This window comes from Aedes albopictus, chromosome 3 (assembly GCF_035046485.1).
Source record: "Aedes albopictus strain Foshan chromosome 3, AalbF5, whole genome shotgun sequence".
Classification (NCBI taxonomy): domain Eukaryota; kingdom Metazoa; phylum Arthropoda; class Insecta; order Diptera; family Culicidae; genus Aedes; species Aedes albopictus.
The window spans coordinates 56,136,073-56,160,859 of NC_085138.1; the positions used below are offsets into that span (position 1 = coordinate 56,136,073).

Sequence of the window (24,787 nt, forward strand, 5' to 3'; positions counted from 1 at the left end):
CTGGAAAAATATTTGAAGCTTCTTGTGGCAATTCCTGTGGGAACTGATCAAATAGTTTGAAAATTTAATCGAAAATGCTTTTGGAAATTGATCTGACGATTCCTTAAAGTTTTCATTCTGCAGTTGTTTTGGAAAATTCTCTGGAAATTGACTTTGCGTTTGAAAATTTCTTCTTTTATTTCTTTGACATTTCGTTCTGATATTCCATTGTAAATAATATCTGTTGGAATTTCCAAAGTAATAACTAGCGAAGTTCTGAAAAGAACTTTCAAACAAATTTCTAGAAGAACCACCGGACCAAGCATTTCACTGAGTTGAAAAGTTGATCGATTGGTCATCACCAGCGGGTAATCAATCGATCAACTATTCAGCTCGGAGCAATATTTGGTTATAACTGATAAACATTTTGGGGGTTAGGTTTAGTGGTGTAATAAAGAATTCTTGGCCACATTATCTTTCAAACCAGACATTAGTCACTTGGATCGGTAGAAAATTCATGATTTTGAATTTCTCTGTCGCAGAGAAGCGCGCGACTATTTGCGCTGGTCGGTCGGTCGGTTTTCTCGGTAAGGTGATTGGGACGTGAGTGTTGAATGCGGAATTAGAAGCGCGCGACTATTTCCCTGGGTAGGTCGGTTTTCACGGTTAAGTAAACGATCAATGCGCTGACGCGTTTAATATTGAACATATCCCAAGCAGCACCTGCAACATCATGCAGGTTGTGGCTTTCTATGCTTTGGTCTAAATGAGTTGCACTAGAAACACACGAAACTTCCATCTTGTCAGTTGAGTTGCATTTAAACTCCGAAATTCGTAAAGTTGCGGCTTGGTTTCATAGAAATCACAAATTACCACGTGTTTGACATCGATTCGTGGAGGTGGAGCTTACATATTGCTCGCAAGTGATAATACAGTCAGCTTACATTAAATGTGTTATGTAACATGCATGAAACATCTAACTCTGGTTTGTTTGTTCAGATTAGGTTCCAAATGCGTTACAGAAAACTAGAGCGTCTTTTCATTTTGACAGTTCTCTAACTTATGACAAAGAAGGTGCAATAAAGTAACAAGTAACTTCAGTAGCTTTTATGGTGCGTTGAGCATCGATTCTCTCACAGAGCTTTTGGTGTAGTATGTAAGGTGAGTAGATAATACTCCTGGTGTCCATGGTTCGAGTCTGGACAAAATCTTTTCCCAACTTTTTTATCATTCCTCCTCGTTAAGTTGCATAAGAATTCAGAATCTGCGCTTTTTGGGTTTCAAAGAAGAAGCAATTGTGTTCTGTCGTCCGTAATACGGACAGTGAATAAATTACACTAAGGTTGCTGTTACTGGATTAGCAACAAGTCGTGTTGCTTGGGATGGTGCATTACCCTTACTATTGAGTGGGGTGGTGATCGCGACGAAATATAAATAATAATCGCGATGAAGACCGCGACGTGTATCTTTATTTAACTAGTGGATCATATCACCTACCAAAGGTGGCTCCAAGATCCACACCATACCCTACATTACTAAGAAATACTCCTATTCGAGACAACTGTGGGGATGCTGTGAAATCCACGGTTTCTAGTAACAACAGTTGTCGAACTAACATTCCTTCCCTTTCTTAAAGACCGTAAGGACGTAGCCGGCGCCGTTATTGACTTTCAAATATTAAAATCGCGAATTAAGCACATTGAGAGTGTGTAGCTAGTCCCAAGCACCATTCATTGGTTCTCTGTGAAACTTCGATTGTTCTGGTCAATAATCGAGTAGTCAGTGAATCAAAATTCTACCATCGCGCAACAATAATGACAATGTCGCAACCTGTTTTTGTTGCGACAATCCACCCAATGTGACATAAGTTTGTCCTAACTTGAAAATAATAGGATAAACATCGTACACCACGAGTTTAGAAATTTTTAAACCTTGCATTGCGATTTTCGAACGGTAACTTCGAGTCGGTAAACACTGCAACTATTTTTAGACACTTGGCAAGGGGATGGAAAGGAGAACGAATAAAAAAAGACAAAAAGGCGAAACCGACCAACTTTTTGTGGATGTTGTCTTGAGTACCTGCAACGCGACCAAAACTACACTAGGAAGTTGGGATGGTATATTTGGTACACCTTTCTCGTTGTGGCGCTGCTGGTGTAAGAATTTCAATATGTGAGTGCTTCTGGGTCAAGTTCTGGGTAATATTTATGATCCCCAATTTGTCGAAACAAATGTAGTTTTTAACGTTATATGGAATGATGGTAATTGGTAGTTTTATTTTTTCGATAAATTCTGGGTAAGAACCATGAAGAAATTCAACCATGCGTTTTATTGTTTTAAACATGCGTATTTTTTTCTGCGTGTAACTGATGCGATAAGCTCACGGGTATTCAGCAATTCTATGCCGAAGATGGCAGGTTCAATTATCGATGGGTCTGGGAGTTTTTCGTAGAAGTGAAGGTCAAGAAGGTCGTACCCTAATGTCTACAGAAGTTTATTGAGGTGTTTCTCGTAGCTCCTCTCGAGATTTTCACAGGATTTTCTGCTAATGTTTCTGATTGAGTTCTTCCTAGGATTATTCCCAGATGTTTTATCAGTATTACTCTCAAAATTTCTTTTGGATTTTATTTTCAGGGACTTACCAGGGATTCCTTTCGAGGTTTCTCCCGGAATCAATACCGCAGTTTGTCCCGAGATTCCTTTGGTCTGTACAGACTTCGTTCATAGTTTCTTCAAAGATTTCACACGAAGTTAGTTTTTTTTGGATGCCTCCTGCGATGGATGTATTTCAAGAGAAATCTCGCAAGGTAATCTGAGAGAAAGCGAGGAAAAGACTACTTTTATAGAAGAAATTACTTTTTTACTACTACTTTTATAGAAGAAATTCCCAGAGAAAACTCTGGTAAAATACCGGCAGTACTCTGAGATGAACACTGTGAAAACCGATTAGAGATATACCCCAAGAGTAGCTCCGTAAGAAGTTCTAGGAGGAACTTCTGCAGAAATTCCGAAAGAGTCTCAAGCAGTGAAGAGAATTATCAGACAAAAGAGGCAAAAAACAAGCAACAAAGAAGACTCGGCGATTACTCTTTATCCCAACTGGTAACAGATAATGACATGATCTCGGAAATTTTTGTTGCAGACGAAACGAAAGCTGAATTTTTTTTAACTTTTTTTGATGATACATCTTCAGCAGCGTTGCAGTGTTTACCGACTAGAAGTTACCGCTCGAAAATCACAATGCCAGGGTAAAAAATCTCTAAACTCGTGGCGCACGATCTTTGTCCTATTCTGCACAAGTTAGGACAAACCTATGTTGCATTGGGTAGAATGTCGCAACAAATTCAGGATGCGACATTGTCGTTATTGTTACGCGATGGTTGAATTTTTATTCACTGGTCTCAAGAAAACACTGTTAAATGTATGGTAACAATCTCAGAAGGAAGTGTTAGGGAAGTTTAGGAGGAACTTTGAAAACAATACCAGTAATATACCGTAGGATAATCTCTGGATTTTTGGATCCGGATCTCTGGATCTCTGGAGAATCGCTAGAGACGTCCTGTGGAAATCCTGGCACAGACTCAAGAAGGATCTTGTGACATTTCCGGGAAGAATTAAAAAATAAATAAATAAAAAAATACTACCGTCAAGGCACCATTCACCGTGGATCTAAGACGATTCGGGGCAAATAAGGGCTGTCATTTGACACCAGTCTTATAAATATTGTTGATGCCGCTTTTAATTGCCTTCATTATAGGTTAAAATTGAAGCAATATCCACAGAAGTAGAAAATTTTTCACAAAATTTGGTGATATAGTACAACAGTGGCGTTTCGGTTTTATCACTAGTCATTTTATTCACTACTCGCCAAATTCACTCTCGATTTTATCACGGTTTTCGTTTCGTTTTTATCACGCTTTTCCTAAAACATTGTGAAATCAACATAAAATAGCACAGAACATTAACATGACACTGCGTAACTGACTTTTAAGGTTAACTACAGTCTGGAGTAGTATTGACTATGAGATTGAAACAAGAATAGCTTCCTTTGAATGGAGGATTCTTAATTTCATAGCAAATATAAAAAGAAGCAAAATAAATTTAATTTAGGTCAACTGTATATTTTTTTTTGAATACTAGCTGTCCCGGCAGACTTCGTTTTGCCAAGCTGTGGAGGTTGGACAACTGTTGAGCATATTGCAGCACCTCACTCTAGATTGATTTAATTTTGATCATGTGGAATTTCTTTTTGGCTAATAAAAATCAGTATTTTTACATTTTTAATACTTTTTCAGATGATCATAACTCTGAAGACAGATCGCACCGTGCAAAAATTATGCTAATCGATTCATCCGTTCGTTTGTTTTAATGCCTCAAAGCGAATTTAAACTGATGTATGTATGTCTCAACCCCTCACTAGCTGTTATGTATTTTGTATGTGTAAATAATTTTCAAAAATGATTGATATTTTAGTTTAATTTGCATTATATTCTTCTCGATTTTTAAATAATAAAATTATAATGATGTTCAGTCATTGTGCATTTCCCATTTCAGGAAAAAAACATTAGGGTATCTGTCCAAAACTTGCAGTCCCCACATTTTTTTAATTTTTTATGGACGAAAGTCTACGAGTGGGAAGAGCATCTAAGATTACCCAAAATTAGTCTACGTAGTTTACGGGCTGTGCCCTAGCAATACAATCATTGACAGATTACTTAAACTGTTGAAAATGTGAATAACGATTTAAAAATGTTGTAGTTTTTCGATTTCTAGTATAAAATTCACATTTATTTTTCATTTCGCCAAATTCACGGTTTCGCTGAATTCACGGCAAAATTTTTTTTGACCGTGATAAAATCGAAAAACCACTGAATTAGTAAAGGGTAGTAGGGTCGCCTAATTCCGTGGTAGGTCACCATTCACCGTGGTAGTAGGGACCCATTCACCGTGTATGAGAAATTTTATTCTACTTTGTTTAAAAATGATCAAAACAACCCAGCCAAGGGAATTTTCTTCGTTTAAATTCATTTCAAGTAATAACTTGCAAGATTTTATTAGAAAAACGAATGTTCAAATTTTCGATTTTTTCTAGATATATGGGACAATATGGGGCACGGTGAATGGAGACCATTGATTTTTAGGGTACCCATTCACCGTGTCTATTTGTTTCAATTAAAAAAAAACGAATAATCGTACTTTCTTGTTAAACTTACTTCGGTAATGCAAAATACATACCTGATATGTGAATTTGATTGCTTCTTGGTGGAATAAAAACGGTTCTACATTTAGTTTATCGCCTAAATCACCTTAGCGCAGTTTTCGTTTTTTCACTATGAATGCAGTGAACGAGCAGAAACCCGCTTCATGTAAACACACTTTAGTGTTAAAATGATACTTTTAAATGTTTCTAAAGAGCGTTTTGACATGTTAACAATACATTAGTGTTGTATTGGTGAAATTGAAGGGAAATTGTCATATCATTGAATCATAATATGGAAATAATGAATAAATATTCGAAGGCACACGGTGAAAGGAGCCCCCACGGTGAATGGCGCCTTGACGGTAGATGAAACCCAAAGAGCCGCTTAGGAAAATGTTCTGGAGAGAGTCTTTGAAAACACATTTGATAATTTTAAGAAGACATTTTGAGGGGAATATCGAAATAAACTTTTGAAGATTTCTTGTGAGAAACTCCTTCAAAAACACTGGAAAAATTGCTGTGCAGATTTCAGAATGAAGTTTTGAAGGTATCCCACGAAATCATCAGGTAAAAATCCCCGGAGAAACACTTCCAGCGACCATTAACTGAAAGTCTCGGTCGGTGAAACCCACGAAAATTTCCTAATGAAATTTCGTTAGAAATTCCTGAAGAGATGCAGGAAAACATGGGGAATTTGAGATGAAATCCAGAGAGGAATTTTTGAATACCATGAAAGGATTCTAAAGAAAAATTGCGGTTTAAGTAAAAGGGGCATCCTGGCAAAGGAAAAATCCTAAAGAAATTGAAAAGTGAATTTCACATGTTTGTCGTTTGAAACTTGCGAGTGAAATCATAAGTAGCTGTGTTATACTTGACGTGTGAAGAATAAGCCTTAGTTAAAATTCACAAATAAAAAAAAATAAAATAAAATAAAAAATATAAAAAGCTGAGTTATTTTACAATCTACATTGCCTCGATATCCATTCGCGTGCGTGAGATTTTGAAATAAAGAATAACATAGTGGTCTATGAATTCGTGCGCATGTTTCGAACGACAAGCATGCACACTTATGAAAGTCACCGACATCGGTAATATTTTACCGAAATCTCAACCGTTAAGTTTTGTTTACCGGGAGAACTCGCGTAAAGCAGCCAACATTTACCGAACCAAACCGAAAGTTTGACAGATGAACGATAACATATTACCGGAATTTTATAATTTTTGACATAATTTCGGTAGAAATCCATTACCGAACGCTCATCAGTTGAGATTTCGGAAAAAAATACCAAACGCGACTAACTGTGCGTGCTTCATGTAACAACCAAGTGTAAACGAGGGAACACACATCCTCGTACTCCTCTCGTTGGTTAAAATCGCAATTTATCTATGATCTTCGGCAAAACTGTTGCAAAGAGCTTCATTGCATGCTATTTTCTTCATTTTGAGCCAAATCGAGCTTGAAAAACGGACGTACTTAGCGTTAGATTGGTTGGAAATTCCACTCGTTTGCTAGTGCAGTAGAAACTTCTACAGTACTTTCACAGGTTGTTCTACTCACCCAAAGGCACAATTCTAAGGGGTGTCCCGTGGAACTTTCCGACATTTTTGTATTTGGGCCGGTCTAAAAGTGCAGTTTATTCGATTGCTGCATTCATGCGAATATGTTCCTCGTTAAATGTAGTTAAGGTTTGATACTCAAGCAAAAGAAAATAAAAAGTGAATAACATATCAATGTATTTATCTTAAATAATGCCATACCTTGATATGCCCTTCATTTGGTGGTAATAAGAGGCAAAATAACAAAAACGAATACAGGTATTCTTCGATATAACGTACCCTCGATATAGCGTACCCTCGATATAGCGAATTCGATATAACGTACATTTTGCTTCGATATAACGTACAACATAGAAAATTTTAATTCTTCCCAGGAATAACCCTTAGATAAGCTACGAAACTACTCAAATCAATGTTTTCTTGCAGTATTAATCTTGTATTCTAGAATTAGCGCAAATTGGGGAAAAATTTAGTGTACGTTATATCGAAGCAAAATGTACGTTATAGCGAAGCACAAAAAATGAAATTACTTTTTCGTGAAAACTCATGTTTTTCATTATTGGTTTTGTGAATTTCAACGAAATCATTATTTGGGGTTAATTTCACGTCAAAATCATCAATATTAGCATAAAAAATATTAAATTTTTCTTTGCTTCGATATAACGTACACTTCGATATAACGTACAAAGAGAAAACTTTTTTGTACGTTATATCGAAGAGTACCTGTATCAAAATTTTGTATAAATAACAACTAGGAAATAACAAGTCTTGTTATTTCAATAATGAATGCATACCTAAAATTTCAAATGTTGTATTTGTTATTCCAAAATTATTTAATAACAAACCAATAACATTTCTTGTTATTAAATGTTTCATATTTTCGATGGCTTCATGATGTAATAGCAAATCTTGTTCTTCGGTTATTTTCCTTGGTAAACCAACAAATACTACATCAATACCAAACTCTGCTCAAATACACTGTGGCGCATAATTGATCGGACAAACGCCGATTTTCATACAAAATGGCCAAGTTTAAGATGCTGTAACTATGGTTTGCTTTGTTGGATTGAGCTCAATTTTTGACACGGAACTACAAATATGCTGAATTTTGTGTATACAAAGTATAAAATGTTTTCGTTCACAGGTCTGGGCGTGGCAAGGCGTTGAAAAAATTGCAAAAGTGATCGGACAGCGGCACGCGTGTAAATCAAAGGGGTACCGCTGTCCGATCACTTTTGCAATATTTTCAACGCCTTGCCACGCCCAGACCTGTGAACGAAAACATTTTAACTTTGTATACACAAAATTCAGCATATTTGTAGTTCCGTGTCAAAAATTGAGCTCAATCTAACAAAGCAAACCATAGTTACAGCATCTTAAACTTGGCCATTTTGTATGAAAATCGGCGTTTGTCCGATCAATTATGCACCACAGTGTACCTTCAACTGTTATTGTGATGTTCTCATAACATTTCGTAGAATACCGCAGTAATAACAATTTTAGGTATTAGACCACATGATGATCTTCGCATGGTATTTGTAAGGTATGCCCTTCTGCTCGGGTAACGTTGCCTTCTTCAAGTGAGGGGTTGAACACAAAGTTGTGAAAGTGACTATTGGTCTATTTTAGTTGAGTATTAGTTAGCATTTGTTTTTGGAATTCAAGAATTCAAGCAGAATTTAAAGATGATTACTGGGTTATATCGAAAAATGAGGTTGATTTTTTACTTCTTTTTGTATGGAAAGTATGAAGAGAAAGTATAGACCATTTTTCCAGATATTAATATGAAAAATAATAGAAAAAAAATTGAGGTTTTAAATACTTGCAAAATAATATAATGGATATTTCTGGAGTTCGATTTGAATAGGTCTGTGGAGTTTGGTATTTCACTGGGATAGAATCAAAGACCGAATTAAGACGTCGTACTTGAGTTCAAACCGGGGACCACTTCTAGTACTTCATTTGGTCCCCAGGTACCCAAGTATGACAGATCAAAGTTCACCTTTTTTCGACTTACCTTGAACGTGTAATTTACTCGATATTTTTTTGTAGTAGGCTTGGTAGTAGGCTATGTTGATGTGTCAATGACATTGATGAAAAAAGGAAAAGGTTTGACTTTTTGTTCACATTTGACAAAAGTCTGCATGGGGAAAGGAAGGTGTTTCCTCGTTTTCCTTGCATGCAATAAAAGAAAGTCAACCCTTCATGTATTTGCGGAATGGGATGGCTCATAAGTTAGCGTGTATGTAGCAACTGATGCACATTTACTGTTATGCCACCAACAATCCGTACTGCTTTGTGTCTGGAATTTCATCAGGGCTATAATTTGTTCTCAACTACTACTTGTTCTACTTTAGAATTTAAAACAAATTATCATAAAACCCCAGTTCAATCTCAATGTATTTATCAAAATAATGCTAAATAAATCTGGAATTTAATAAAGAAAATAATCTTGGCCACCTGTCGTGCTGGATCAGACAAAAACTATGTACAGGATCAGCAGCAGATAGTCTGGGATTCTCCGTTGCCTAGCGGAGCGTCGAGCAAAGACACCTGGAAACATCCGGCAGCACTCCGGCGACGATTTCTGCGTCAGTAAAGAGCCGGTGACGCAACTTCCTTCAAACCCCAGTAGCGAGTTAGTTCGGAGGGATTTGTATAAAAAATGTCAGCGATACATTGGTTTAATCTCCTGGAATGACCACAAGGCAGCTCTACTCTATCTAAAACAAACGTTATATTCAAATGAAAATTCATCCATAAAATACCTTCTACCGTGCACTAAGCAATGTATCGCGATTGTTTATTGTTGAGTAAACAACAATTTTCTCTTAGCAACAGATTTTCAGTTCAGAGCTAAGTGCAAGGTTGCTCATGAAACAGGTAAAGTATATGAATTTTCTGTTCTAGTACTTCATGGGACCAAAAATTTCTATGGGTTGTATGGAAGATGGACGTCTTAGTTATGTCTTTGATAGAATCACCTCTCACGTGCAGCACACACAACTTACCCAGGCTGACGTCGGTTCGCAAGTGGCAAGAGCGAACGCGGTTGGGTGACGCATGGAGTTGTTGCTACGCAAGCAGGGATGCTGACATTGTCTGCTTGACAGTTCGCATCCCATTCAAATGCGCTATATCGCCTGCTGTGATCATTCTCTTTATCACAGCTTTATTCAGTACATCTTATATCTCACAAGGTCAAATCTACAAAGGTATCACAGCAAACTTAGGACATATTTAAATCGAACTCCTGATTCCTTCTGTGAATTCCTCATCCACGATTACTATTTAAATCAAATCAATTTTTCACAGCGACACCCACAAATAGATATCCACAATCTTCTGATATGTTATGTTATATATGATAAGTTCTAAACAACGAAAACTCCAAATTACTAAAATTACAATTATACTAAATTAGCGAATTACTAAAATGCCAAATAACATAAAATTTCAAAATCTCGTAAATTCTAAATTCCCAAGTTTTGTAAAAAAATACAAAATCACCAAATTATTAAATGACCAAATCACAAAAAATATCAATCAAATTCTCGGACTACTCCCTAAACAAATCAACAAATCGCCAAATTATCGAGCTGATTTTGTTTATGGTGTGAGTAATTTATTCTTGCTTTCTGTTAAAAATCAGCCAATCCAAGAGTTGCGATAAGCGTAAAATTGGTGGCTTAGCTGTTTGTAGTTTGTTTGGTATAAGCACCTATCTTTTTGAATCTATGCTATCTTCACGCACTTGATGAAAAGAGTAAGAAAGGAATTCAGAACATTCTTGTTTTAGATTCAAATATGGCAGACACAACTGCAATTAGTTTATTAAGATCATACATTTAATACATTGTGTATAAACAATTTACTGTTTCTAGAAGGCCCATTTCAAAAGCTCTTCAATCATAGAACATGAACGCTCTTCAAGTTCGTGATTGTTATTTCAGCTTACATGTATTACAATACACAGTATTTGAACATTCACTATCGCTGGATTCCATTCAATTTACTGGAATTAGTGGTACCAATACTGGGACAAATGCATATGGATGTCAAGGCTCATCAAAACCTGTATCGAGAGGCTTCATAGTTTCGTCACCTTAAACTCCCGATGTAGCCGTGTTCGTTCCATTTACGTTCACCAAGTTGGGAAACGATACGTCGAATTGAATCAAAATTATGAGATAAGTTGCCGTGGCGCCAATCATCTGTAATAAAAAGACGTTTAAACAATTCAATTTTCTGAAAAATAAGTTGTCAGCAAAATTAAACTACCGTGTAGAGCAAGGTCCAATCGTAAACGAACAATCCGCAGGTAATTACTGGGCTGCGGTGCAGCAGCTGCTGGGAAAAGATGTTCAACTGTGGGAAGTGGGAAAGAGACGTGCTTTGAGGTAAGGTGTCAATCTTGACAGGACTGTTAACAGCAACACTCACTTCGTTAATTACAGCACTTGACGTGGCACAATTGATGGCTTTGTGCACCAGCACTCCTATGCGTTTTCCCTGGAAGAATGCGAAAAAAAGTGGTAAGGTAGCTGAGCAAAGATACAGAGCGCATTAACTTACCTCCCGAGTAATCTTGCTGCCCACAGCTATGAAAAACAGCACGAAAAACAGGTAGTACATGTACCAAACAAAGTTCAGGACTCCCATGTAGAACAGCTCGTTGCGGTAGATGAAGGCTCGGAACAGACCAAACGAGCAAACAACTCCAATGACAAAGCACAGGCCGACGCAAAACGTTATCTGAATGTGGGAAAATGAAACAAGATTAGAACTTAAATATTTTTTAACTGAGAGCGCTCACCTGCACCGAGAAGCAGTAATTGACCAGCTCGACCACATCATTGAGCTTATCGTGCAATATTTTGATTTGCTTCAGCACGGCCAGTTGTTCCTTTTCGTTGCAAATCACGGTTTCGGTGTGGGTCGTAGTCGTCAGAAATCCTCCGCATGATGGGGTGGTCGGGAAGTACATTCTGCAATGGGAAACAAAAGATAGATGTTGAATTGAAGAACTGTTTAAATGAAGCAGATTGAAAAAGTACCTGAAAGCCATCGTCAACATTTCAAATCTCCAAAAAATTAACGCGATTGAGCAAATGAACTGGGTGCCTACGGCAACCAAAGACAAAAATACTCGTGTGACGCATAGAATTTCCCAGATATATGTATACCAAGCCGAGAACCAGACCGAGAAGCTTATCAAAACCATTATAACCGAATACAATATGTAGGTACCCAAGAATCTCACTATTTGTATTTCATGCTTTCTATAGTTGAAAACGGTGAAGGTAACCATTCTGAGCTGTAAAACGGATCTAGATGATCATATTTGCTGGCCATTAATTTTAAGTTACCGCACCTTGTAATCAATACTATGCAGATCACACAAGATTTGCTTCATTGATTCGGCCGTCGCATGACCTGTAGTTATGGCCAGAATCGGAAGTATGTACGTAAATGCTTGGCAGAACAAAACGGTAATCAACATCAGGACAGTGTTGTTGTATTCATAGAAAGATTGCGCATAAAAATATATTAGAACCGTAGTAAAGATGTAATTCAGAGCTAAAAAAGTCCAATTGGTAACCCGCTGCGTTCGATTTAGCCTAGAGGCCGATTTTCTTGTTCTCCAGTGTATCGGGAGACCGCCCACCAACTTTAGAAACAACTCCATCCCACGAAAACTCTGTTGGACGTTCGCAGCACGGAAACTCATTGCTAAATGAGTGAAATAACTTTCTATTTGACGTCCACACAGGCCCAACATGTCCTCTTGATAAATGACAATTACCTGAGCACATCATTCAGCTTGCGAAAGCGTCCGGTTATCATCCGGATTATGACAAGCACCTGCGCAGTTGTCACAATCAAGCAAAGTGCATTGCGTATGCAACCAATTACAACAATGTCCAGCACTATGGGTTCGTTGCAAATGGCACAGCTCGCCACAAACAGCACACTGTAGAAAGCGATGTAGATTGCGGTGAAGGCCGCCGTTACATTCCGATGGTGGTGATAGTTGACGCCACTGGACGACATCAACGCCAGCCCGCCATCCACCGTCTGGACGTTCCGCAGTATTTGCTTGATGTCATCGGCCATTGCATGTCCCAATGTGATTGATACCAGCGGAAATGCTGTCACCACGGTTTGAGTGATGACGTTGTTCTGCAGCAGGACCGTCCAGTCCGAGGTATCCCGCATCGATGCACTGTTGTACAGCGTTGTGATGGTCACTGTTAAGGAATAGTTGAGCAGCAAATTGGTGAGATTGATCGCTTTGTGGCACAAGTTCAACTTGGGCAGTGGATTGTCTTTCCAGAGTAGGGGCAGCATGCCCAGCAACTTCAGCAGCACCTCCAACGGGCGGTAGCTATCGTGGATGTTCATCGCTCTGAGGGGGAATTTGGACTGAACGATTCATTCCGAATTTACTGGAATTGGGGATCGATGATCCAGATGGTTGGTACTGCTTATCTCCGGCGATGATTTTCTGGGGTGGGTGTGTACCATTGACGATTGATAATTGAGTTGACATTGCGAGACACGTGACCGATAATAATTGGCTACACATTCGTATGTTAACAAGAATATAGTTATCCTAACGGCCTTGTCACATACATTTTCTTATAACGTAATTTTATTGATAACAACATACAAAGCATGCGCAAAGATAAACACTGGATAGTTGGTGTTGGTACGTTTGAAATCTCATGCGCCTGAAGGAATAAAATTGACCTCTGACCTAAGGGATTAACTCAACCTTTTACCCAGCAACTACTTGCAATTCCTCCTGGGATTATTTCATTGTCCCTCGCAGAGTTCCTTTCGAGACATTTCCCGACATTCTACCTGGGTGTCTACCCGGAATTCCTTCACTCATTTCTCGTGGTACTCTTTTATTAATTTCTTCCGAGATTCCTTCCGTGTTCTATCAAGGATTGATTGTTGTATCGGGGATTCTTCCGGACACCCGACAAGTATTCGTCTCTTGATTCCTTCATTTACAGTGTTCCAAGGATTCCTTCATTGATTCTTCCCGGGATTCCTTTAGGGATTTCTTCCGGGGGCAATTCCACCATTCACTCAGGTATTCCTGTTGAATTCTTCCGTTTAGGATTTCTCCAGGATGTTTTCAGGAATACCTTTAGAGTTTCCTTTCAGATTTCCCCAATAATTCCTGAAAGGCTAGAAATTTCTCTTGGTTTTCCTAGGTTTTCTTCAGGAATTCTAACAGAGATTCTTTCTTGGGTTCCTCCAAAATTTCACTCGTCATCTCTGAATTGGTTTCTCCATAGATTTTTCAATAAACTTCTTCCAGTTTTTTTTAATCTCCTTCGGATTCCTTCGTGGTTTTACAGGCTATTTCTCCTGGGATTCCATCACAGATTTCTCCAGAATACTGTCAAGAGTTCTTCCAGGGATTTTCTCTATAGCTCCGTTCAGAATTCCTCCAGTGTTTTTTAAGGGATTCTTTCACGGATTAATTTTGATATTGCTTTTAACATTCTTTCAGATTTTTTATTTTCAGACAAATAATGTTTTGAATTCCTAAGCGATGGCTTCTGTAATGAGTTATGAATGAATGAGTCAAACGGCTGCCAGGTGATTCAAAACATCATGACTTTCTGGATTTTCTCCCGAAATTCCCTTAGAGAATTCCCCTGTGCTGCCGTCAGGTGCTCCTTCCAGGATTTATTTATGATTTCTTCTGGGATTTCTACATTGACTTTTTCAAGGTTTGCTCCAGAAATTCCTTCCGAGATCCATTCAGCGATTGTTACACGAATTCTTTTAGGTATATCTCCCATGATTCCTTTTGAGATTTTTGCATTGATTTTTGCGTTGAGCAAGTTTGGCCGAGACATCGATTTTTGTGAATCGATTCGAATCGGACTAGCAGAATCGGTTCACCGATTTAATCGAATGCTTTGAATCGATGTTTTCACATCGATTCGATATTAAAAAAATTGCAAAATCATAAAATGATCCGTTTGCAGCGTAGAGTACAAGTTCATGGGATGATTTAAAATCAAAAATTGAGATTGTACATCGAACCGTCTCTGGAGGAATTCGTAAGAAAATTCCTGGAGAAAAAGCTGCTGGAATACCTGAAGGAAACCCTTAAGGAATCCAGCAGAATTTCCTGGAAAAAATCTTGAAGGAATCCCTGGATGGACTCCTGAAGGATTCTCTATAGCAAATCTAGGAGGAATCCCTGGAGAAGAAACATCTTGACGAACTCCAGGAGGACTTTTTGGAAAAATCGCTGGAGGAATCACTGAAGCCATTTCTGGAGGAACCTTAAGAGGAATGTCTAGAGGATCTTCTGCATAAATTCCTGGTGGAATCCTAGGTGTAACTCCTAGAGAAATCCCTAGAGGAATTCTTGAAGAAATCCCTGAATGAACTCCTGGATGTATTCCTGAAAATATATATGAGGTAATCGCTGGGGTAATTTCTGGAGGAATTCTTGGAGGAATTTCTGAAAGAATCTCTGGAAGAATCTTAAGAGGAATCGCTGGATAAATTTCTGAAGAAATTCCTAGACAAATTCCTAGAGGAGCTCCCAGAAAAATTCCTGGAAGAAACTTTGGTAGATATCCCGGAGGAATTCCAAGACAAATTTCTGAATAAATTCCTAAAATAATTTCGGAAGGAATCCATGGAAGAATTGTTGTAGGAATCTCTGAAGCAATTCTGGGATCAATTCCTGGAAGAATTCCTGGTGGAATTCTTGGAGGAATTCCTAAAGAAATACCTGGGGTAATCCCTGGAGAAATTCTTGGTAAAATTCCCAGAGGAATGCCTGGATAAACACTTCTGAATAAATTCCGGAAGGAATTCCTGGGGGCATTTCTGAAGGAATTCATCCAGGAATTCCTTCAGAAATGCCCCAGGAATTCCTGGATGAATTTGTGGAGGATTCCTGATGAATTCCATGAAGGAGTTCCAAGAGGAAACTCAACAGGAATGCATGCAGGAATCGCTGGAGAAATTCTTGGAATAATTCCTGGATTCTGGAGAAATCACCGTAGGCATTGAGGAGGTATTCCTAAAGAAATTCCTGGAGGAATGCTTAGAGCAATCCCAGGAGGAATTCCTGAAGGAATGCCTGGAGGAACCCCTAGAGAAATACCTGGAGACATGCCTGTAGGAATTCCTGGAAGAATCTCTAGCGAAATCCCTTGAGAAATCTTTAGAGGAATTCCTGATGGAATCCCTGTATACATTCTGTGGGGAATCCCTGGAGGAATCCTTAGAGAAGCCCTGGAGAATTTCCATTAAGAAGTACTGGAGCACTTTCAAGAGGAGTTCCTGGAAGAATCTCTAGAGGAATTTCTTGAAGTATCTCAATAGTAATACTTGCAGGAATCTCTGGAGGAAATCCTAGAGGAATCTCTAAAGAATTTGCTAGAGGAATTCCCAGACGAATCTCTGACGATTTTTAAGAGGAATCCATGTAAGAATTCCCAGAGGAATTTTGGAGGAACCCCTTGAGGCATTCTCGGAGGAATCCCAGGAAGCATTCCTGGGAATTCAAGGATCAATTTTTGAGGGAATTCTAGGAGGAGATTCTGAAGAAATCGCAAAAGTTCTAGCGGAAATCCTGGAGGACTCCTAAAAAGAGTATGCAGAGGAACTTTCAGTAGCAGTTCCTGAAGAAACCCCAGGAGGATGCTTGAAAGCAATCCCAAGAAGGTTTGCTAAGGGAATCTCTAAGCAGTTCCTGGAGGAAGGCTTAGATAAAATACACTAGGCTCCCGTCCGCCTTTTGCCGAAATTTGGAAAATTTGCGCCACTTCTGTACACGGCCATGTCAAGGACCAATATGACACTGCATGCCGTGGTTGCTAAGGTCAATGTTCCTAAGTCTTTGGTTTCGTGTTTACGAACTAAGAAAAAAAAAATACCTCAGCATTTCCTAGGTGGTTTGATTTATTATCAAATGTGGGTTGGGTTTCTGGGATTCCACAGGAACTCCATCCAGGATTCTTCAAAGAAATCCTTCGCGGTTTCTACACAAACTATTCCAGGCCTCCTCCAAGAGTCTCTTCTGGGGTTCTTTTAGGAGTTTCTTATGAGATTCCTGAAGAGATTCCATCCGGGATTCTATCAAGGGTTCTTGCCAGGATTCTTCCAGGAAGTACTCCCGGGATTCTTTCAGAGATTCTTTCTGGGATTGCTTAAAGAATAATTCTGAGATTGCTTTAGGAGTGCCTTGACATTCCTCCAAAAAGTTTTCCTCGTGGTTTTTCCACAAATGTATAGGGGGTGGCCAAAATGTTTGGGATAGGCAACTTTTTTACTCCCACAAAAATATTCAACATGCTGTAACTTTTCACAGAGTGCATCAAAAAATATCAAATTTAGACTGTTTATCAACCTGTTATATTTGCATCATTGGTACAAATTTGGGCTTGATTGAATAATTTTTCGCGAAGTTAGAACCGTTTGGTTAAAACACTATTTTTTAGACAACTCATTTTTGAGCTGTCATATCTCGGAAACCAGTGAACCGAATTGAATAATTTTTTGAACGTTTATCAACAATATATTGATACTTAATGCAACGTTATAAAATGTAAAAAATTTTCACGGCGAATTAAGTTATACCGGGTTGAAATTTTTGCCCATATAGAGGAAAATTAGTCCAATTTACAATACCACACAAAAATCACAAAATGTGTTCTTCCTTTAAGCTAAATTGGCTCTAATATATCTGATTAAAGATAACTTGAGCACAGAAGTGGAAAATCTTTGGACATCAAGACTAAAATTTATTGACATTGACGTAAAAAAATTACATTTTTTCGAGAAAAATCCAAAAAGTGTCTATCCATGATAATTTTTTTCAACGTTCAAAAAGTATCTATGTTTTAATAGTTTGTGAAGCATTTGTATATTGTTAGTTTACGTTCAAAATTTTATTCAATTCGGTTCACTGGTTTCCGAGATATGACAGCTCAAAAATGAGTTGTCTTAAAAATAGTGTTTTACCCGAACGGTTCTAACTTTGCGAAAGATTAATCAATCGAGCCCAAATTTGTACCAATGATGCACATATAATGCTTGACAAACAGTCTAAATTTGAGATTTTTTGATGCACTCTATGAAAAGATATAGCATGTTAAACTTTTTTGTGAAAGAAAAAAAGTTGCCTATCCCAAACATTTTGGCCATCCCCTGTATGCTAGGACGATTCATCAGGGATTTTTTTCTTTGATTCCCCATGGAGCTCCATCTGAGATTCTTGTTGGGGATCCTACAGAAGTTTCCTCTGGGATCCCTGCTGAGATTGTTGAAAGGTTCCATCTGAGGTTCCTCCAGGAATTTCTGCCAGGATTCCTTCAGAGATTACTTCTGGGACTTCAAAGGCAGCTCTCTCGGGAATGCTTGAGGAGTTCCGGGAATCCTCCACTAATTCCATATGTAATTCTCGTAATAGATTCTTTTGGAACGTCTTTGGAATAGTTTTTTGTTACTTTTAGATGATATTTCCGGAAAATATTTCTGAGTTTCTTCCGGGGTTTCTCCAAGAGTTCTTTCGGGGATGGTTTCAGGAATTCCTTTCGAGATTTCTACAGAAACTCTTTCTAAAGTTCCGTCACGCATTAATCCTAGGAATTGCATGCGAGATTTCTCCCGAAGTTCCTTCTTGAATTTCGTTGGGATGTTTTCTAAGAAGTGTACAAAAACTTCTATAAGTATTTCTTCCAAAATTTCTCTAGGATTCCTCTAGAAACTCCTTCCGGGATTCCATCAGGAACTACTTCTGGGGTTGCTTCAAAAATTCCATTCGGGATTCCTACGTTAGTTCCACAGGGAACTCCTTCTAGAATTGCTAAAAGAATCTCTTCCGGCTTTCTCCAGGAACTGCTTCCAGGATTCCTCCTGAAAATCTTTCCGGGATTCCTCTAGAAACTCCTTCAGGGATTCTTCCGTTAACTTCTTCTGAGCTTCAGAAAATTCCTGCAGGAGTATTTTGAGCGATTCCTCCAGCAATTTTTGTTTGTGGAATTCTAAATGAAGTTACTACAGGATTTCGTGTGAAATACTCGAACAAGTTCCTTCTGGTTCTCTCGAAATGTTCCTTTTGGGATTCCATTGTCCCAAGAATGTCTTCTGGAAGTCAAAAAAGCTTCTGAAATCCCTTGAAGTACTAAAAGAAATCTCAGAAGAAATCCTGGGAGAACCCCAATGGGAACTTTTGACGGGGCCCTACATAAATCCTCGGAAATAAAATCAATCCCGATCCCGAATGAAATTTCCGTGGAACCCCAAAAGGACCTTCAGGAGGGATGTGCAGCCAACAAATCATAAAACACAGCACACACGTGATGCTCACATTTTAAATTAAATCAAACCAATACTTGGAAAAGTTTACCTTAGCAACCACGATGTGCAGTGCCTTATCCCCAGACACACCGTAGCATCGTAGCATACACTATATGGTCAACTGCACGATTTTATGCTGGCCTGCTTACTCTCACAAAAAAATTCGTGTAAGAATAAGCAGGTCAGTATAAATTTGTGCAGTAATCCATTATCCATTATCTAGTAAGGGAAATCCAGACTAGACAAGGCTTTAACAGAACTTTAAAACAAACCGGTATACTACATGAACGCAGACAAAGGCAACGTGGTGATAAAAACATGGACAATAGGTCGTCCCTTATTTTGCAAAATTTAGAAATGTTATAAGTTCGTTAGTGGAAAATGATCGTTTTAGCTAAAAAATCATCGTGTCAAAATTTGAAGTCCGTATCTCAAGGCTAAATGGTCCCTCAAGGGGCCTAAAGTTGTCAAAAATTGTATGGGACCAAAAAAACATGGATTTTTTTCGACGAAATAAATACGCTATTCCACCGGTGATTTTAGGACCCCAAAGGGCCAAAAATGTGCTTAGATTTGCGATATCACTACTCGTTTCCAAGATATTGACAAAAAACGACTGAAAAATCAGCATTTTTGACCATTTTTTTAGAATCCGAAGGAAACTTAAAAAAAAAAAAAATTTGTTCGATAACTCAAAAACGAGTGAAGATATCGCAAATCTAAGCACATTTTTGGCCCTTTAGGGTCCTAAAATCACCGGTTTTAGTAAAATAGCGTATTTTTTTTGTCGAAAAAAAATTCATGTTTTTTTGGTCCCATACAATTTTTGACAACTTTAGGCCCCTTGAGGGACCACTTAGCCTTGAGATACGGACTTCAAATTTTGACACGATCATGTTTTAGCTAAAACGATCATTTTCCACTAACGAACTTATAACATTTCCAATTTTTGCAAAATAAGGGACGGCCTAATGGACAAGAAGGACTACGTTGAACACAAATATAACATAACAAATATAACCCAACACTGTCACGTCGTCATCTCAGCCCAACTCACCTCACAGCTTGATTAAGTGCCGTAAACCGACCACCCATTTGCATCACCAGCAACGTCGGTTGCGTCCACAGCTGTGCAAAACTGAAGAAGCACATCAACCTCGAAATCCGAAACACTAATCCTACCGAAATGTTCGTGAATGCTACATCCCACACAACACTGAATACCACCACACAGGAAAACGGTACGACCAGAGCAACCAGTTGCACGATTCGCACCAATCGGTCCACTCTGGATAACTTTTCCGTAATCAGCTTACCCCCAAAGTTCATTATCAGCGCGTTAACTTCCTGCAGCCCTTGAATCATCCGAGATATTTTGTCCAACCTCAGGAGCACAAACGTGGGCACAACCACGGCCATAACGTAGCGAGTGATGTGAAAAATGTCCAACATTCGCTGAATGATTACCGAACCGGTACTGAGCCGGATGAACTCCGACTCGAGGGAATAATGCACCAGAATGTAGCCGTAGACGAACGCCGCTGCCAGAATGGCTAGGATGTTTAGCAATCGGTAGCGAGGACGGTGACGTTTTTCGGGGTCCGTCACCACCGGGTACAGTCCGCAACATTTGAGAATGAATGTAATTCTGTAATATGATTGGAAGATTTCACTTTTCGTTTCGGTCGGATGGTCTGCCATGACTCGAGGCTACTCCAGCACTACTGGTCATCGAAACAATGGGTGGCGAGAAAATTGGAGATATCATGGCTGGAGAAGAATTATAGCTTGGGTTTCTTTGTCTGTTTGATTTGCACACTGTTCGCTTGTTGGTGCGGTGGGAGTTGTTTATTCTAGGGAGCGAAACAAGTCAATAGCCATACAATTCACACCTCGGGAAAATGAATGAGGAGTGGAGTGGAGCGGGTGGTATTATGATCGTTGATAGTATTAGGAGAGCTAAATATTTGGTTTTGTTCCTGTTTGTTGACGGAAACAGAACCGTGTCGCGACTTGACATGTAACATTTTAACGAATTGTTGTACCAATTATAAGGGAGCGCCGATAAATTATGTTGAAGCTGTTCCTCATCAGAATTGAGCGCACAGTAGCATACCGAAGACCGAAGTAACTTCAATTTGTTCACACTGATGCTACTTGTTATTACGAACATGCTGTTCACTTGCTATTACGAACATCGGATGAACTGCAACGATCCTCGAGCTAACGGCGACATCTGGTTTCCACGGTTGCTGCATACTTCTGTTTAGTCTTTAATTTGTGCTAGTAATAAGTTTTACGATATCCTTTCGTGTTTAGTTAGGCTTAGTCAACATCTTTTATATATAGATTAAGAAAATATATGGGGTTTTTACGCCTTCTTGAATCCGGCAAAATGTGGCTGACTCAAGGAGGCTTTTCCCCATCATAATCCGTTTCATTAAGACCTTAAGGTCAGATGGAATTATTTAACAAATAAATAGTGGAGATGAACCAGCCGCGGGCTGAAAATCTCCTTAATGAAGCTAATAAAAAAAATAAAACAAATAAATAAATAAATAAATAAATCAATTTCACATAGTGTTTAATTTTTTTGCAGGTGCACCGATCAAATCAAAATTTTGCTATAACTAAATTGATCATATTTGTAGTTTACTTTGAAATTTTCAACTCAATCGGTCATAGGAGAATAAAATTACAGCATGTCAAAGTTGGCCATTTTGTATAAAAATTGGCTTTTATTGCTATTTTTATGAACACAGCTGTGAATCAATTTCTAATATTATTGCCTAGAAATTTCCGAAAGAGTAACCGAATCAAATTCCAAAGGAATTGCCCCAAAAACCAGAAAAATAAATCTTATAGGAATTTTTGGATTCAATCCAATAAATATTGATGAAATGATTTCCAACGAATTTGCCGAAGCAATTCCACCAAAGACAATTCACATGATAACTTACAGGAAATTTTCCGATTCAATTTTCAAAAGAAATGCCGAATGAATTACTTAATCAATTTTCGTGGAAATTGACACAGAATTTTCCAGAAGAGTGTTGAAGAAATTCCCAAAGTGATTATCAGAGGATTCTCCAAATCAATTGTCAGAAAGATAAAAACAACCAAAGAGAAGATGCAGATGGAATTTCCAAAGATTTTTTTATAGAAAAAAAAATTCAACAGGAAGTTTGTAAAGCCAACGCTGAAGCCTTGCCGAAAACTGATTGAAGAAAATTCCAGAGGAATTGCCTAAGAATCCAACTTCAAATGGAGTTATCAAATAAAGGACAATTTCCAAGAGAATTGCCAGAGAAATTCCTTAAAAATAATGTAGAATTTATTCAGAAGAAAATTGCTTAAGGAATTTCCAAAGGAGTTGCCGAATGAAATTTCAGAGTAATTGGCGAAAGAATTCCAAAAGAATTTCTCAAAGATATTTTTCAACGATTTACTGCATAGATACTGAAAAAAATCCAAAAAGAATTTCCGAAGAAACTATAGAGCAGATATTTGACGTTTAAATTGTTCCTTTCAAGAGAAAACTTCTACACTGGAACCTGGCTGGGGGTGCATAAATTAAAAATGAGAATAAAAAGAGGGAAATTTTTGCATACTATGTTTGGGCTTTAATGAGGGAATCTAGTTCGCAGAACAGGTTTTGCTCCTGGGCATTTGAAGTGGGGCTAAGGTGGTTTCCAAATAGTTCCCAGACAGCTCAAAAAAGGGGTTCCAAGAGGCTTCAGGGGCGTTTCAAGGCGTTGTTTCAAAGTACTCGAGGAGCCTTTCAAGAGCGTTCTGTCAGGGTTTGTTGGTTTTTTAATGGGATTCCGGAGAATTCAGGGGCATTTCAATAGTATCAAGGTGGTTTCTGGGACGTTTCAAGAGCAATGCAGAGGATCTCAACAGAAAATCGACTATAACAAACGTGTTCTAGACCAGTGAGGTTACATCCAGACAGGTGAAAATTCTGACCCAAAGGGTTAAAGAGCGTTGCAAGGGGTTTGAGGGGCATTTCTAGGTATTTCAGAGTCTTTTCTGAGAGTTTTAGAGTGTTTCAGAAACATTTTAAGGGCGTTCCTAGTAGTTTTAGGGGCGTTTGATAGCATTTCAGGGGTGTTTCAAGCGATTGAGGGACCGTTTCAGGGGGTATTATGGAGCCTATTAAAGGCGCCCAAAAGGTTTTCAGAGGGATTTCAAACAGATTATGATGATTTCAAGGGCGTTTTAATGGGATTAGGGAGTTTTCAGAGGCGATTTGAGGCATTTCAGATCAGGAGGTTTCAAGAACACCTTTAACCCTCCTAAGACGTTACGCTACACGCACCACGATGGCTTCAGAAGCCCTGCTCCAGAGGAACGTTATCCTCCATTTGGGACATTTGTGCCATCATCATCTCTGAAACCTCCTGAAATGCCTCCAAGATCACCCTGAACCCCCTCGGACCCCATGTAACGAATATGAGACCCTTCAAAACCCTCGAAAACGTCTGCGTAACATCTCTGAATCCAGTCTAAAATGCTCTGAAACTTCTTGAATGCCTCCGGAACCCCCCTAAAACCACCTTGGATCCCACGTAACCCACCTTAGACCCTTCGAAACTCCCTGAAGCGCCTCCGCAATGCCTCTGGAACCAGCATATAATGCTCTGAGACTTCCTGAAATGCCTCCGAAATCTCCTCGGACCCCATGTAACGCACGTGAGACCTTTGAAAAAAAAAAAACCGAAAACGTACATGTAATGCCTTCAGAACTCCCTTGACTATAGGTTGTCGGATCTACCAACGTATTTGGTTATTTCTAAGAGCTATGATTTATCAAGTGATGAGTTCAATGATTACCCTTCAAGAAATGAGTAAGTGTTCTATCAAGCCTTAAGTTATACGATTATAAATTAGTATCCGAGAACTCCCTAGCGCTTAGACCTTAATCTACAAGTGTTCTTAGTTACCTATTGGAGCATTTTGAATAAAATTTCTGCATACACAGCCTCATGTAACTATGTGTTGTCAAGTGGTGAGTTTATTGTAAGTTTAAGGATCTCCAAGAACTTTTTTGAGTAAAGATCATCAGATCTACTAACGTAGTTGGTTAGTTGTCTTGAAGAGTTTTATGGCTATGATTCATACTCACATAGCCTCAGTGAGTTCGATGATTCTTTAAGAGTCTCTAAGAAATCTCTTTAGTTAAGGTATTCGAATCTACGAGAGCTACAATTGTATGTACATAAACCATCAATCACTAGCGACGTAAAACAAATTGTATTTAGACTTCCATTACATTTCACTGACTATTACATTCAAGATCTTCTTTTATGGAATGTTGAATGCAATGAAGCTGAGGATACTGAGAGTATCCTGTAGACATATAAAGTAATGGAAAAATGTGTGCGATATGATGGGGTTATTTTGTTACAAGTTATATGATGTAATATTTTTATCGGTGTATGCTTACACAGCCTCATGCAACTATGTGCTATAAAATGGTGAGTTCACTATCTGATTAATGATGTCCAAGAACTCCATTCCAGTATAGTTCGATGGATCTATACAGGTATTGAAATCCACCTGCGAGCTTCTTAGGACCCTTTTCTTCTTCTTCTTCTTCTTCTTCTTCTTCTTCTTCTTCTTCTTCTTCTTCTTCTTCTTCTTCTTCTTCTTCTTCTTCTTCTTCTTCTTCTTTTTCTTCTTCTTCTTCTTCTT

The 24,787-nt window shown here is 38.5% G+C and overlaps 1 protein-coding gene across 3 annotated transcripts in view; it reads right to left on the reverse strand.

Annotated features, from left to right (window-relative positions):
- Window positions 1-10,542: 10,542 nt before the first annotated feature.
- Window positions 10,543-24,787, reverse strand: part of LOC109427062 (uncharacterized) — a 38,728-nt gene continuing 24,483 nt past the window's right edge. For all 3 annotated transcript variants that reach the window (XM_062856942.1, XM_062856940.1, XM_062856941.1), the window contains exons 2-6: window positions 11,553-11,724; window positions 11,312-11,491; window positions 11,180-11,248; window positions 11,018-11,104; window positions 10,543-10,950 (exon numbers count right to left, since the gene is read on the reverse strand). In XM_062856942.1, coding sequence (XP_062712926.1) covers window positions 10,843-10,950; window positions 11,018-11,104; window positions 11,180-11,248; window positions 11,312-11,491; window positions 11,553-11,724 — 616 coding nt within the window. In that variant the 3' untranslated portion in view covers window positions 10,543-10,842. The remainder of the gene's footprint in view (window positions 10,951-11,017; window positions 11,105-11,179; window positions 11,249-11,311; window positions 11,492-11,552; window positions 11,725-24,787) is intronic.